This window comes from Notolepis coatsorum (assembly GCF_963971535.1).
Source record: "Notolepis coatsorum genome assembly, chromosome: 11".
Lineage (NCBI taxonomy): Eukaryota > Metazoa > Chordata > Actinopteri > Aulopiformes > Paralepididae > Notolepis > Notolepis coatsorum.
The window spans coordinates 26,118,308-26,131,337 of NC_140175.1; the positions used below are offsets into that span (position 1 = coordinate 26,118,308).

Genomic DNA, 13,030 nt, shown 5'->3' on the forward strand with positions numbered 1-13,030 from the left:
AAAATGGCATCCAATGTAATAAAAAAAGTCAACCAACGAACTTGATTCTTGTACCGGATCTCCTCACTGGTAAACAAGAATACCCTGAAGACTCTAGCAGGAGCACTCATTCAAGGGTACTACGACTATGCTTGCACCTCATGGTACCAAAGCACCTCAAAGGCGCTAAAAACAAAATTACAAACATCTCAAAACAAACTGGTCAGACTACTGCTTGACCTTACTCCTAGAACCCACCTCACCCCTGCCCACTTTGACAACCTAGGATGGCTTAGAGTAGACGACAGAGTACAGCAACTTGCAATGGGCCTGGTCTACAAGATACACTACACGACCAAGGTACCCATGTACATGACAAAATACTTCCCAAAGGTCAGTGAATACCACGATCACAACACCAGAGGGAGCTCCACAAATCATGTTAAACCCAGATTCGGCTCAAACAAGGGACTAAACACGTTTCGCAATTATGCCACATCAATGTGGAACGCCCTACCCAAAGCTGTAAAGGAATGTGAATCACTACCCACTTTCAAAAACACTCTAAAAAAACACCTAAGGGAGACTGCAACTCGAAACTGGCCCCTGTAAATGTCCGAACACAACCCCCTCCAATGTACAGTAAATTACCAAGTATGGTCTTGTCAATAATCTAATGTACAGTGTTGTTTGTACAGTTGTACAGTGTCCCCCACCCACCCCTCCTACCCAACCCCCCCCCCCCCCACTCCTACCCAACCCCCCCCCACTCCTGATGTTACACCCCCCCCCCCCCCCAGCATAACATGGTTTGATTGATTGATAAGTTTATTAACAGATTGCAGAACCGGTACAGTACAGTACAGCTTGGTGAAAAAGAGGACGCTGGCCACTATAGACTGGTAAAACGACTGCAGCAGCCTATTGCACATGTTGAAGGACGTGAGTTTCCTCAGGAAGAACTGCCTGCTCGGTCTCTTCTTGTAGAGGGCCTCAGTGTTGTCCGACCCGTCCAGTTTATTGTTCAAGTGTACTCCCAGGAATGTGTAGGTGTCCACCACCTCCACCTCACCCCCCTGGATAGTGATATGAGACGATAATTTGATCATTTTCTAACACAGTATTAGTAGTTGTAATCACTTTTGTAGATTTCGTTATTGTACACGTTTCATCCTACAAGAGGTACACACAGACACATAGACAATACAAAACTAAAATAAAAACAACAACAACAAAGATGACATTTATAATGCCAGAGTTTGTCATATGCAGCTTATTATATTTGCTTAATCATTTAAAGGTCTTAATATTTATTGTTTGTGCTATATTGTTTACATTCATTAATCAAGTGTAGGCAAGTTGGCTTGGTTCCTGACCATGTTTGCTTATGAATAATAATAATAATAATAATAATAATAATAATATGAATTGGTCATATGATATACAGTATGTTATTTCAAATTTGATCTTGTCTGTATACGTTTTTTTTAAATTTTATTTAAGTTGGCTACATAGATCCAGAACATTCTTGAAAACATGAAGCGAAAGCATATGGGAAATACTCTTTTTCTAATCCACAAAAATCACACCTATCCAGTTTGAATCTCTCCAACACATGTTTTAGGGATAAATGCTATGCAATATCTTGAAAGATACTTCCTTGAACATGTTATCGATACAGTATCACAAAATTTTTTACCCCCTCCCTCCTCCTCCAAGTCATCTATTCCCACGTGACGTCTTTCCAGCCAATCACCACGTCTGCCCTTTGTACGATAATTTTGTACGATAATCCCTCTGTATGCCTATTTGTTCTCTTGGTCACGACTGGCAAACGATAATTGTAAACCCCTGGTACGATCATTTCCCATTTGACAACACTGACCATCATGCTTGTTTGTGATGATCATGCACGCGAGTCACGTGGGGTGAACGATCACAACGTCAACAGGCATGATTGGCTGGCTCGCTCATTTGAAGGTTCGCACCAGAGAGAGAGAGCTCTGCGTCCATCCATGTGGGGAAAAGTGAAAGAAAATGAGTGTTGAAATGGTCCTTGGTGCTGTTGGTGACGAGAGTGTTGAACTACTCCAAACGATCGTTGGTGCTGGTGGTGGCGAACAGGAAGGCGCGGACATAGTCCTCGGTGCTTTGCGATCGGCCATTAAACCGAGAGAAGAAGAAGAAGGTGATGAAGAGGAAGGTGAGGACGAGGAGGACAGGAAGAGTTGGAACTGGAAGAAGAAGATAGAGTCGCTGGTGGAACAACAGCCAAGAAGTAAACAACGCCAACAGAAATACAGGAACAAGTGGGAAAGCGACCCCAATTTTACCGGATGGTTGAAATCGGTCGCAGGCTGTGACAGAAAAGCCCTGTGTTGTTGTTGCAACACACAGATGGTGGCTGAGATCACGGTTTTAAAAAACCACGCCAAGTCTAAAAAACACCAGCAGAAGAAGAAGTGCATGCCCCCACCAACGCAAATGTCAATACTACTAGCACAACCCTCCTCACGGAGAACGTCGGGAGAGGACCAGCTTGAGCTGATAAGGTAAGCATGCTAGGTGCCAAGTGTCTTGCTCAAGGACACTTCGACACGCTGCCCGGGAGGAGCGAGAATCGAACCGGGAATCTCCGGATTACCCGACGACTGCTCTACCTCCCGAGCCACTCACTGACCCTTCACCCTTTGTGGTGCAAACATACTTTATTATGAACATTGGGAACATGGATGAGTCATCGGAAATATGACGTCGACATGCTGGGATTCCCAAAAAATGCTTAAACCACCTGTGTCAAGCTATAAAGGTTGAATAGTCTTGTCAGTATCTGCTGCCTTGCATCTGATTGGTACCGAGTACCTTACGACCTAACTAGCTACATGATACATTTCTGATTTGACAGGACCGACCGAACGCACCACAGCTGTTTCTGATGGCATTTGCACCTATTGGCAGCAAGCGGTTCACTATAAATTGAAAATGGGGGACCCTGATGTAAACAAGACGAAAGTCTTTCTCTGGTCTGCATCCCCTTAACAATTGTGTGTATTGAGCCGTACTCTATTGTACCCATTCTGCAATCTGTTAATAAAGTTTTCAATCAATCAATCTGGTTTCAATACATTTACCATGCGATTCTGCCTCCATGTGCATGTTCCCCCCCCCCCATGCAGACCCTTTGCAGAACGAATTATTTGTGATTGAGGTGGCTACATATATTTTGCAACAAAAAAAATCGTTCAAGGCAGAACCTGTTTTACCAGAGTTTGGCCAGGTTGGGAGTATGGACGCCATGTTGTGCCCATCACGCGTCACCGACACTCGACTCTTTTTGAAACCTTGCTGGCCACACTCTGGTAATTGTATGGCTTTGGTTCAAGGCATACGTCTGGTATCGCGAGAAGGGGCGTGTCTGTGTTCACCACCATTTGCGACCAGAGCAGTGAAGGTGAGTGGCGTGTTGAAGCGCCGGTGGTCTCTATTTTGCTTTTTACACGCTCCACAAAACTTCATTAATAATCGATAGTCGCTTTAATACTTTCAAAACGAATCACAGCATACTAAAAGGCCGACATGACATTCTGGAATGTCCATTAGTTCAGTAGCCTGCTCATAGCAACAGCACACGAGTTGACGAATAGCTACAACATTAATTTGAATAAGATTATTTTTAGTACAGTACTGTTTGTCATCAGCTGTATAATAAATAATATAACAATCAAACTAGACCTAGTGCAGGCTCTTTCTTTCATTTTCTATTCTAGGCGTTTAATGTCAGGCTATTCAATGGACATAAAGTAGGCCTGGGGTAACTTTTTTTTTAAATTTGTTAAAATCAAAGTCTTAAATGTCATTTTGCAGAAGAAAGTCGATGGCAAATAATTGGGGGCTTAGTTTCGGCAAGAATTGTTTGATTCTGCAGAACCACCTTATCACAGCATTGCAGAGATCAGGAATGTGTGTTCAATCATAACATGAGCAAATTAGTTTTGGTCTGGCTGTGTGAAAACCTCCATTAACTCAGCTGTCAGTCAGGGGCCTCAGGGCCAGGGGGCTGTTTGAAGAGGCAGCATCACGCATGCCTGGTCAGTTTGCTGCAAAAGTGTGGAAAACTACTCTCGGCGTGCAAAAAAAATATGACTGCTTGGGTCATTGTTCTTATTGTTCTCCGTCTCTCATTCTCTGCCAGGGCAAAGATGCAGTCTCCAGTCGAGTCCCTTCTCCACAGTGGCTATTTCCACCCAACCCTCCGGTACTGGCAGACCTGTAACTCTGACTTGAGACCCGAGAACCTCATCTATCCCATCTTCATCACGTAAATATTTCACCCAGCGGAAAATAACACCAGACAAATGTCGACACGTGAACGACTTACTAGTGGTTCTAGTTCTGTGTTGTTTGTAAACACCACGTCGACTTTTTGTCATTATTTCCCCCCTGCAGAGACAGTTCGGATGCGGTGGAGCCCATCGCCAGCCTACCGGGACAGGCCAGGTAATGTTCCTTCCAGCCCGGTACTTGTATAAAACATCAATCTCTTTCACGAGAGAGTGATGTGGGAAAGGCAGTTGTCAGCCGCTGGAGCCCAGGGATGTTTGCTTCAGATAAAAGCACTCGAGCAGGGTGGACCCAGGGGCCACACCGACTAGGGCAAGATAAGGGGAGAATCCGTTGGCTTTGTCCGTCACAATGAAGGCCTCCCCACAGAACATTTATCATTCTGATTCAGTCCTTTACGAAGTAACTTCAGCCCTGGAAACATCACACAGGCTGACCTTCACACGGGCCTTGAAGTGCTTGTCATTCCTGCACAGGATTTGACGTTATTGGGTGTAAATATTTGACTCTGAGCTAGATTAATTGGTATTTTGTATCAAACTAAAACAATTTGTAGCAACTAAGATCAATTTTTTTGTTTGCTTTTTCTATGATCTAAAATAGATGGCCTATGTTAAAAATGTATGGTGTTTTTCAAAATATTTTTGTATGGATTATGTTTATACATTTGTTTGTGTATGATGGATATATAATTTGAATAATTTTAACAATTACGAAAATGGCTTTCAGAATTGATTGTACCCTGTATCAATGGAGAGATGCATGTATTATAGGCCAAAAAACCATGCAAGCCATTCTGAAGAAGGTGTGTTCACACCGAAACGTCATGATTACAGCCTGCCAATAAATTTGGAAAAACCTGGAGTGCGTGCCTGGACATTGTTTCCCTATTTTTATAGGCCAAAAAACCATTCCATGTTTATAAAAAGCCTATGTTAACAGGATTTTCTATGTAGAGAACATGTTTACCGTCCGGAAGTCCATATTTGGGCAAATGCTCCTACATCAGACTTACTGTACGAGGCCTATGATACGTCTTGATGTTGCTTGTACGTTATATGTGTTAGTTCTATGAATCTATAAGTAATACCAAATCTCTTCCAATCCACAGATATGGGGTGAACAAGGTTGAAGGCATGCTGCGCCCTCTTGTGGAAAATGGCTTGAAGTGCGTGTTGATTTTTGGTGTACCTGCAAAAATAGCAAAGGTGGGTAGAGTAAGCTATATCGGTCGATGTAGACATAGATTCGTGAAGATGGAGATAAATAGACAAGAATCGCATCTCATGTCTTCAAATCTAGATGAGTGCGCTCACACACGCACATATTTTGAGTGCCTCATTTGAACCCAACAATTAAATGCTATATAAATAAGATTAAAATATTACAGACATTTGATATGATATGGTTTAAATAAGAGCATTTTCTCCACTAAAAAAAGAAAGTAAGAAATTGTGCATTTATATATAGAGTTTTTAATCCAAAGCGCTCTACCTCACATTTGACCCATTCACACACCGGCAGAGGCAACCGTGCACTACATACACAATACAACACGATATGTTTCTCCCTACAGAAACGGAAAACAAAAAGATACATGTACCAAATATTATACATTTACACCACAATTAATCCACAAATGTTTTCCTGTTTTCCCGCCAGGACGAGAGGGGCTCGGGTGCCGACGCGGACGACACGCCTGCTGTGATGGCTGTGAAGAAGATCAGATCTCTGTTTCCGGAGCTGGTGGTGGCTTGTGACGTCTGCCTGTGTCCCTACACGTCACACGGCCACTGTGGTGGGTGTTCCTGCTGCGTCACGCTTCCAGAATGACCATGCGTCTGGTCTGTGTGTGTCTGTTTTGTTACTGTCGGCTTCGTTTGTAATGACCCTTTTTTCTCCACAGTGGCCATTTTGATGTGTCATAGCTAGTACTGTCACAGTACCTAGTACGTTATCAGGAAAAGTAATGGAATATAATATTAGATGACAGAACGTGGACAATTATTTATACAAATATTTGTATTCATAATAATAATAATAATAATAATATAATAATAAAAAATAATATTTTGACACTTCAAACTTAAATAATAATTAAAAATTTGTTATTGTTACAGCTGCTGAGATGTATAGCTAATCTCTTTGTTCTATTATTCGTGATCTCTCCACTCCACACTATGTAATAAAATGGGAGTATTGGGCCGCTTTTAACGGCTGGTTATCGCAATACCTTTCTAGTATCATAGTCATAGCAAGGTGAACACGGGTGTAACTTTGATTTTACCTTTATTTTTTACCAGGTAGTCACTTGAGATCAATGATCTCTTTTTCGATCAAGACCTGGAACATACAATACACAAACACCTAAATTGGGGCATGCACAGTGCCAGGGCCCTGGCTGCAGCACCCCCGAATGGGATGGAACCAACTCATGTTAATCGTTGTGTCTACCTTGCTGTGACACGTCAAAATGGAAAAAGGTCTCTCTTGATAACGGTGGTCGTCTTGCTTGTTGTATTCCAGGTATCCTGCGTGAGGACGGCACTCTGGACAACGAGGCCAGCTGCGCGCGTTTGGCAGAGGTGGCAGTGGCGTACGCTCAGGCTGGCAAGTTGACCCTTTTCTCTTATTATCTAAACAAGCTTTGCACCTGGTGTCTACCAGCGGTCGCTCTGGCTTCCCGTCAGTATGCCTGTCCCCTCGCTCTTAAAGGGCCACTTTGCCAAAAAAACAACACTGATTTAATTTTGCACATAATCTCACGCATATCCCAAGGCTCTATGCTGTTTTGCACACATTCATTAAGTTTGACAGTATTTGAGAGTTAATGAGTTTGATTATTTCCTCCCATGATGTCATCAGAGGACACTGAATCCTTGTGTTGTGTTAATTACAGCTCAATACAATTATGTAGATGGGAACAAAATAGAGATAAGAGATCTACTCTGGGGGTCTTTAGACCCCATTTTGGGAACCACTGTTACTTTACTCTGTAGAATTGACTCAAAACCCTGTTTTGTCGTCGCCGTCTTCTAGGCTGTCACATCATCGCCCCCTCTGACATGATGGATGGGAGAGTGGGAGCCATCAAACACGCACTCTTGTCCAATAACATGGGCAACAAGGTAGAAGATGGGAGAAAGTTCATTGCTGTTTTTATTACAATCATTGCCCTTTTATCAGAATTGCATTCAATGCATTTATATTTAATTCATTGTTCATCAAATAGTGTCGACCTTGAGTGTTACACTCAGAGTGCATAGTAGTATAGACATATTAGCATGATGGGTAGCAGTAAAAACTTTAAGACAGTAAGAATGTTTGTGTAAAAAAAAAAAAAAAAAAAACTAAGAAAAAACACTAAAAAAGATGCACAATGTCATCGATGCAACACATTCTTCGCATACCGGTAGATTGAACTGGTCTTACACAAAGTTCCATGCCTGTGAACCGCCATTAGGGGCAGTGTGGCTAAATGTTAGTGAATAACTGTGAATGAGTGAGTTAACCCTTTCACTACCACACTACAGAAGGTTAACCTTTCACTAGCACACTACAGACGGTTAACAGTCTGTAGTGTGGTAGGGAAAGGGTTAACCTTCTGTAGTGTGGTTGTGAAAGGGTCAACCCGTTGTCGCGTGGCAGTGAAAGGGTTAACCTTCTGTATTGTCGCAGTGAAAGGGTTAAAGACATTGCTTCCAGGTGCTTCCAACAACAACGGCAACCAACAACTGACGTACGTCTTCTCTTCTCCAGGTGTCGGTGCTAAGCTACAGTGCTAAGTTTGCCTCCTGTTATTATGGTCCCTTCAGGTGAGCATGTGTTGAGTGCAATTAGTGAATATTCTGTAACGTGACATTTGCAATGACAATTAGACGGACCTTTCCTGTTCTACTGTGTTCAGAGATGCTGCACAGTCCAAGCCTGCATTCGGAGACAGGCGGTGCTATCAGCTGCCCCCTGGTGCACGGGGACTGGCCCTGCGAGCTGTGGTAAGTGTGTGTGGGTGTATGTGTATGTGTGTGTGTTGTGACAATCCCAAGCCACCACTGGGCTTAGTGATTGAAAGGTGTTATGTGCCGGCACAATGGCTATGCTCTGCCCATATTTGGACTTCCACTTTCAGACGCACTTGCAGCTAGTAGGTCATCAAGACCAGCTAGCCAATCAAACTTGGATGCGCTTTTTGAGGAAAGTCCAAATATGGGCAAAAAAACGGCACATAACACCGTTGAATGAATGAATGAATGATTTTATTTCAGTCTTCTTTTACAAAGCATAGTAGTAAAAAAATAAAATAAAAAAATTACAGAAAAGGTGTAGGCTGAAGCCGAGGCTTATAAATTGCCTACCCTTTTAGATTACATTAGTTACACACAAAAAATATACAAAAAAGAAACATAATTCAGTACATTTAGCAAAGGTTACAAAAGTTTCATAGTTTTATGTACAAAACTTATACACATTTATTGATTTATGTTTTTAATCTTTTTTATATCTTTTTTCTAAAGGATTCAGTCACCATGCCCAGTTGCCACTGTGTGTTTGTGTGTGTGTGTTCGAGCTGTGGTCTGTGTGTGTGTGTGTGTGTGTGTTGTATTGAAACAACCTTATGAAACATGACTGCTCTTATGCTTCAGGATCGAGATGTGAAGGAAGGGGCTGATATGCTGATGGTGAAACCAGGACTGCCCTATTTGGACATAGTGAGAGAAGTCAAAGACAAGGTCAGTAGATGGTTGTTCTTCTCACCTCATCTTCTTACTTACTAAATACAAATGTTCATCCAGCCAGATTATTTATAGTGCTACGCAAACCCTCTGGATCGGCTCTTTATCACTTCTGAACGCTGAGCAGATTGTTGTAGAAACAACTTCCTCGTCAAATATCATTGTCTGTCCCTAGAGGAGCATCTAAATACATACAGGATCCAAATGCTTAAACCCCCCCCCCTCCCCTTTAACTGTGTTCTCCAGCACCCCAATCACCCTCTGGCAGTGTACAATGTGTCGGGAGAGTTTGCCATGTTGTGGCACGGAGCCCAGGCTGGAGCGTTTGACCTGCGTGCTGCCGTGATGGAGTCCATGACCTCCTTCCGCAGGGCAGGTGAGAGGAGAGAGAGAGAGGAGGCTGCAGCGCAAGTGTGGAGGAACTGAATACTAGGGATGCACCAATGTCAACATTGTGGCTAATTTAGATTAGATTCAAATGTATTGTCATCATGCAGCACAAGTACAGTACAACAAAAAGAAGTTTGGCATCCAACCAGAGTGCAAATGTAACCGTAAAGTGCTATAGTAATATACAATGTTCAGGGCCCAGGAGTTCAAAACTTGTAATCCCTATTGATTGATTGATTATTTTTATTAACAGATTGCAGAATGGGTACAGTACAGCTCAATACACACAATTGTTAAGGGGATGCAGACCAGAGAAAGACTTTCGTCTTGTTTATATCAGGGTCCCCCATTTTCAATTCATAATGAGTTGAAATGAATGAATCCAAATCTGATCCGATCAGATAGGGATTAAAAGTTTTGAACTCCTGGGCCCAGGAGATTAAACTGGGTATAAAATATATAAATTGGTACTACAGAGTATAGAGCTAATCAGATGTATGTACAGAGTCGTAGTACAATATGTACAGTGATACAGGTATAAAGACACTATGGTAGTAGTCATACTGGCCAGCAGCGCAACTAGTACGAGTATGTAAGGGATATGTACAGCTGTATATTATACTATCTACAGATATGTAAAAAGGATTATATGTAGGTATGTACAGACGGATAACCGATATTAACATTTCTGTTATGGCCGATAACTGATATTACTTATGTCGATATGATCTGTATGAATAAAACATATTTCTATGATAATCAAACTTTGCATATACTGAAACAATGTTAGCGCACAATACTGTGCTGCATCATTATCACATGCAAGTAACGTTATGTAAAAAATCACCAATATGTCACAGAATACTGTACATTACATACAGAAAAGCATGTGACATGGAGACGGAACTATTCTTGTAAAATAAAATATATATATATTGAGCAGCAAACATTCACAGATGTTAGCTACGTTAACATGTATCTACTTCTGTTATCAGAGAGGATATGGCTCAGCTAACGTGTGTTGTTGGTGAATGTGGCCTGGTGTCAGATAATTGTCAGACACATCCGTGTCCCATTTTTCTTTTCCATGGATTGAATGGATTCTTGTCATAGCTTGATAGGCGGCTCTCAGAGCTACGTGGCTTGCTGGTTTGGGTGAGCTAGCTGAGCTGTTTCAGCGTGTGATGTCAGTGAAATGATCCACTCTGATTGGTCTACTTTTGTGGGGACAGACATATACGTACAGACAGACACGCTCCTAGACGGCTGCAGACACTCTGTGCTGTGCTGCAAAGAGAACCAAGTTTATTGGCCTTTTTATTTATATTTATTATTATGCAACCACAAACAAATTTGTAAAGGGAGAATTGTTAATATACTATATACAATCAAAAGCTATTTTACACCCACGGAATGTTTGTGTGGTAACTTAATGATTAATGAGTTAAGGTTGCTAGTTTAAATTCTAGGTGGGGAAAGTAAATGAGAGAGGGAAAAAAACATCTTCCCTACCTTCAAACATGTGTTTGAGCAAGGCACTAAAAATACCTCACTTCTCCGTTTGGAGTATGTATGTGTAATACCCCCCTCTCTATCTCCCCCTGACTGTACTCCCCACAAGCTTTTGACCTGCTTTTAAAATAATAATAATATTTTTACGTTCTGCTCTCTCCTTCGCTAGGTGCTGACATCATCATCACCTACTACGCACCTCAGCTGCTCGGCTGGCTGAAGGAATAAAAAACATCATCTTCTTCTACGCACCTCAGCTGGCTAACGGAATAGAAAACATCATCACCTACTAGGCACCTCAGCTGCTCAGCTGGCTGAAATGAAGATCTATAGACCTGTTCGCTGTATACGCCAGACCTCTGTGTGCGCACGCATCACCGTGGGAAGAAAGGAGCGTAATCCTGGTCAGAACAACGGGGGAAACTACAATATATTTGCATTTGTTAGCCATGCTAGCGATCTAAACAATCAATCCATGCCAAAGCTAGATATGTAAAAGGTGAAAGAAATCTTTTTACTCACATCCATGCTGATTTGGCTAAATGACATCCAGCTGTGTTTTTAAACAACTTTCAGTCAGTGGAGTGCCGTGGTTTCTCCATAGAGCCCTGTCGCATTCTTTTAGCGCAGCAGCCCGCGCAGGTCCGGGGCAACTTAGTCACGTGACTCAGTTGCAGGCATGTGCACACAGAGCTCTAGGGGTGCTTGAGCACCTGCCCTTTTGAGCCTCATAAAAAAGTGCCATTTAAAAATATATATATATTTACTTTTTTTTTTAAACCGTTACGCATATAGACTGCCCTTCCAACTGAAAAATGTCATGATAGAATACAAATATTAGGTAAAGAGAGATAGATGCCCCATATTCCATTGCAGTTTGCATGGCCTCCTCAGCGTGTCTCTCCGCGGACCTATATTTTATGCATAGCGTGGGTGGTGATGATAAAAACCGCTGTGGTGCATACAGTTGAATGCTGGTATTACTCATTGAGGGACACAAAGAAGTCAAGTCCGATGGGATTTGGGAATCTCGAATACAAATCGGGATTGGAATAAAAAAATGTATTTATATTAAACAATACAGAATATACAGCACTTCTTGGGGTCTGTAGGGTAAGCACTTATTCACTTATGAACATTTATGGAGATGTATGGGCCTTTTAAGTCAGTGATAAAAGTGTCTTTCAAGGATAAGTGAGCTCCTGCACTGATTATTATAGTTCAATATTCAATATTTGATCACCAAAACCCCCCAAAAAGCATACAAATGGGGCCCCCCGCCCGAAAAGGGCCCTTAAAAATCTCAGTAGGTATTGCTGATTGGCTCGAACATGGTATGTTTGTATACAGCGAACAGGTCTATGGAACTAGTGATGAGAAAGGAGGACCAAGGCACAGCCTCCCCTTTTTAATACAAGCTTTTGAGGTCTGTTATCACAATGAGTAGTAGGGGGTGTACTGAAGCCAAAACTGGCATGTGACCTAGAGGAAATCTACTCACCCTAGTCTAATAGGCTACTTTATTTGTACTGCTTTACTTTTATATTATGTTGCAACAATTAATGGGATATAATATCCTTTCATGTGGTTCCTCTAAATGATTTGTTGCTATTAAGATAATGTTATCTTTAAACGTTTTTTTGAAGGGCTGATATAACACTTAAGAATGTACAATCTGTTGGATTTGCTGATTGGATTGTGTGTTGATCAAATCGGTCATTGTTCTTAATGTCATTATACAGTTGGCTAGTATGTGTATACATTAATGAGTTGTCTTTTGGCCCTGCCTGTGCACTGAGAAATATCCAAAATGTAATTTTACTATGGTAAATAAACGACATTTGATGACTCATCTAACCTGGTCAAGCTTCTTCAAAGTTAGTATTATTGCATGAAAGACTCATTCCCAATATTGTCCGACAGATGGCGCACTCAGCGTCTGAGCCAGACTTCGACCAAAGAGTTAAAACGGTAAAAAAAAAAAAAAAAATCCGAGACCACCGCAACACTTCCGTTATTTTGAGCCCCTCCCCTTCACGAGCTCCATGTAACGCGGAAGTGCATTGGTCTTCTAT

The 13,030-nt window shown here is 41.8% G+C and overlaps 1 protein-coding gene across 1 annotated transcript; it reads left to right on the forward strand.

The window, feature by feature from the left end:
- The first annotated feature begins 1,959 nt into the window (after nucleotides 1–1,959).
- Nucleotides 1,960–12,806, forward strand: alad (aminolevulinate dehydratase). The gene is made up of 12 exons (XM_084324357.1): nucleotides 1,960–2,531; nucleotides 4,172–4,297; nucleotides 4,426–4,476; nucleotides 5,432–5,528; nucleotides 5,983–6,118; nucleotides 6,847–6,930; nucleotides 7,360–7,448; nucleotides 8,080–8,135; nucleotides 8,228–8,315; nucleotides 8,964–9,050; nucleotides 9,300–9,429; nucleotides 11,125–12,806. The coding sequence occupies exons 1-12, from the start codon at nucleotides 2,017–2,019 to the stop codon at nucleotides 11,181–11,183; spliced, it is 1,518 nt and encodes a 505-aa protein (XP_084180483.1). The 5' UTR covers nucleotides 1,960–2,016; the 3' UTR covers nucleotides 11,184–12,806.
- The last annotated feature ends 224 nt before the right edge of the window (nucleotides 12,807–13,030 follow it).

What these genes read in the sequence shown, in the direction of transcription:
- alad (XM_084324357.1), top strand. Translation starts at nt 2,017, where the DNA reads ATGAGTGTTGAAATGGTCCTTGGTGCTGTTGGTGACGAGAGTGTTGAA. An exon ending in AGTGGCGTACGCTCAGGCTG is followed by an intron (nt 6,931 to 7,359) that starts GCAAGTTGACCC and finishes GCCGTCTTCTAG; the next exon opens with GCTGTCACATCATCGCCCCC. An exon ending in GACCTCCTTCCGCAGGGCAG is followed by an intron (nt 9,430 to 11,124) that starts GTGAGAGGAGAG and finishes CTCCTTCGCTAG; the next exon opens with GTGCTGACATCATCATCACC.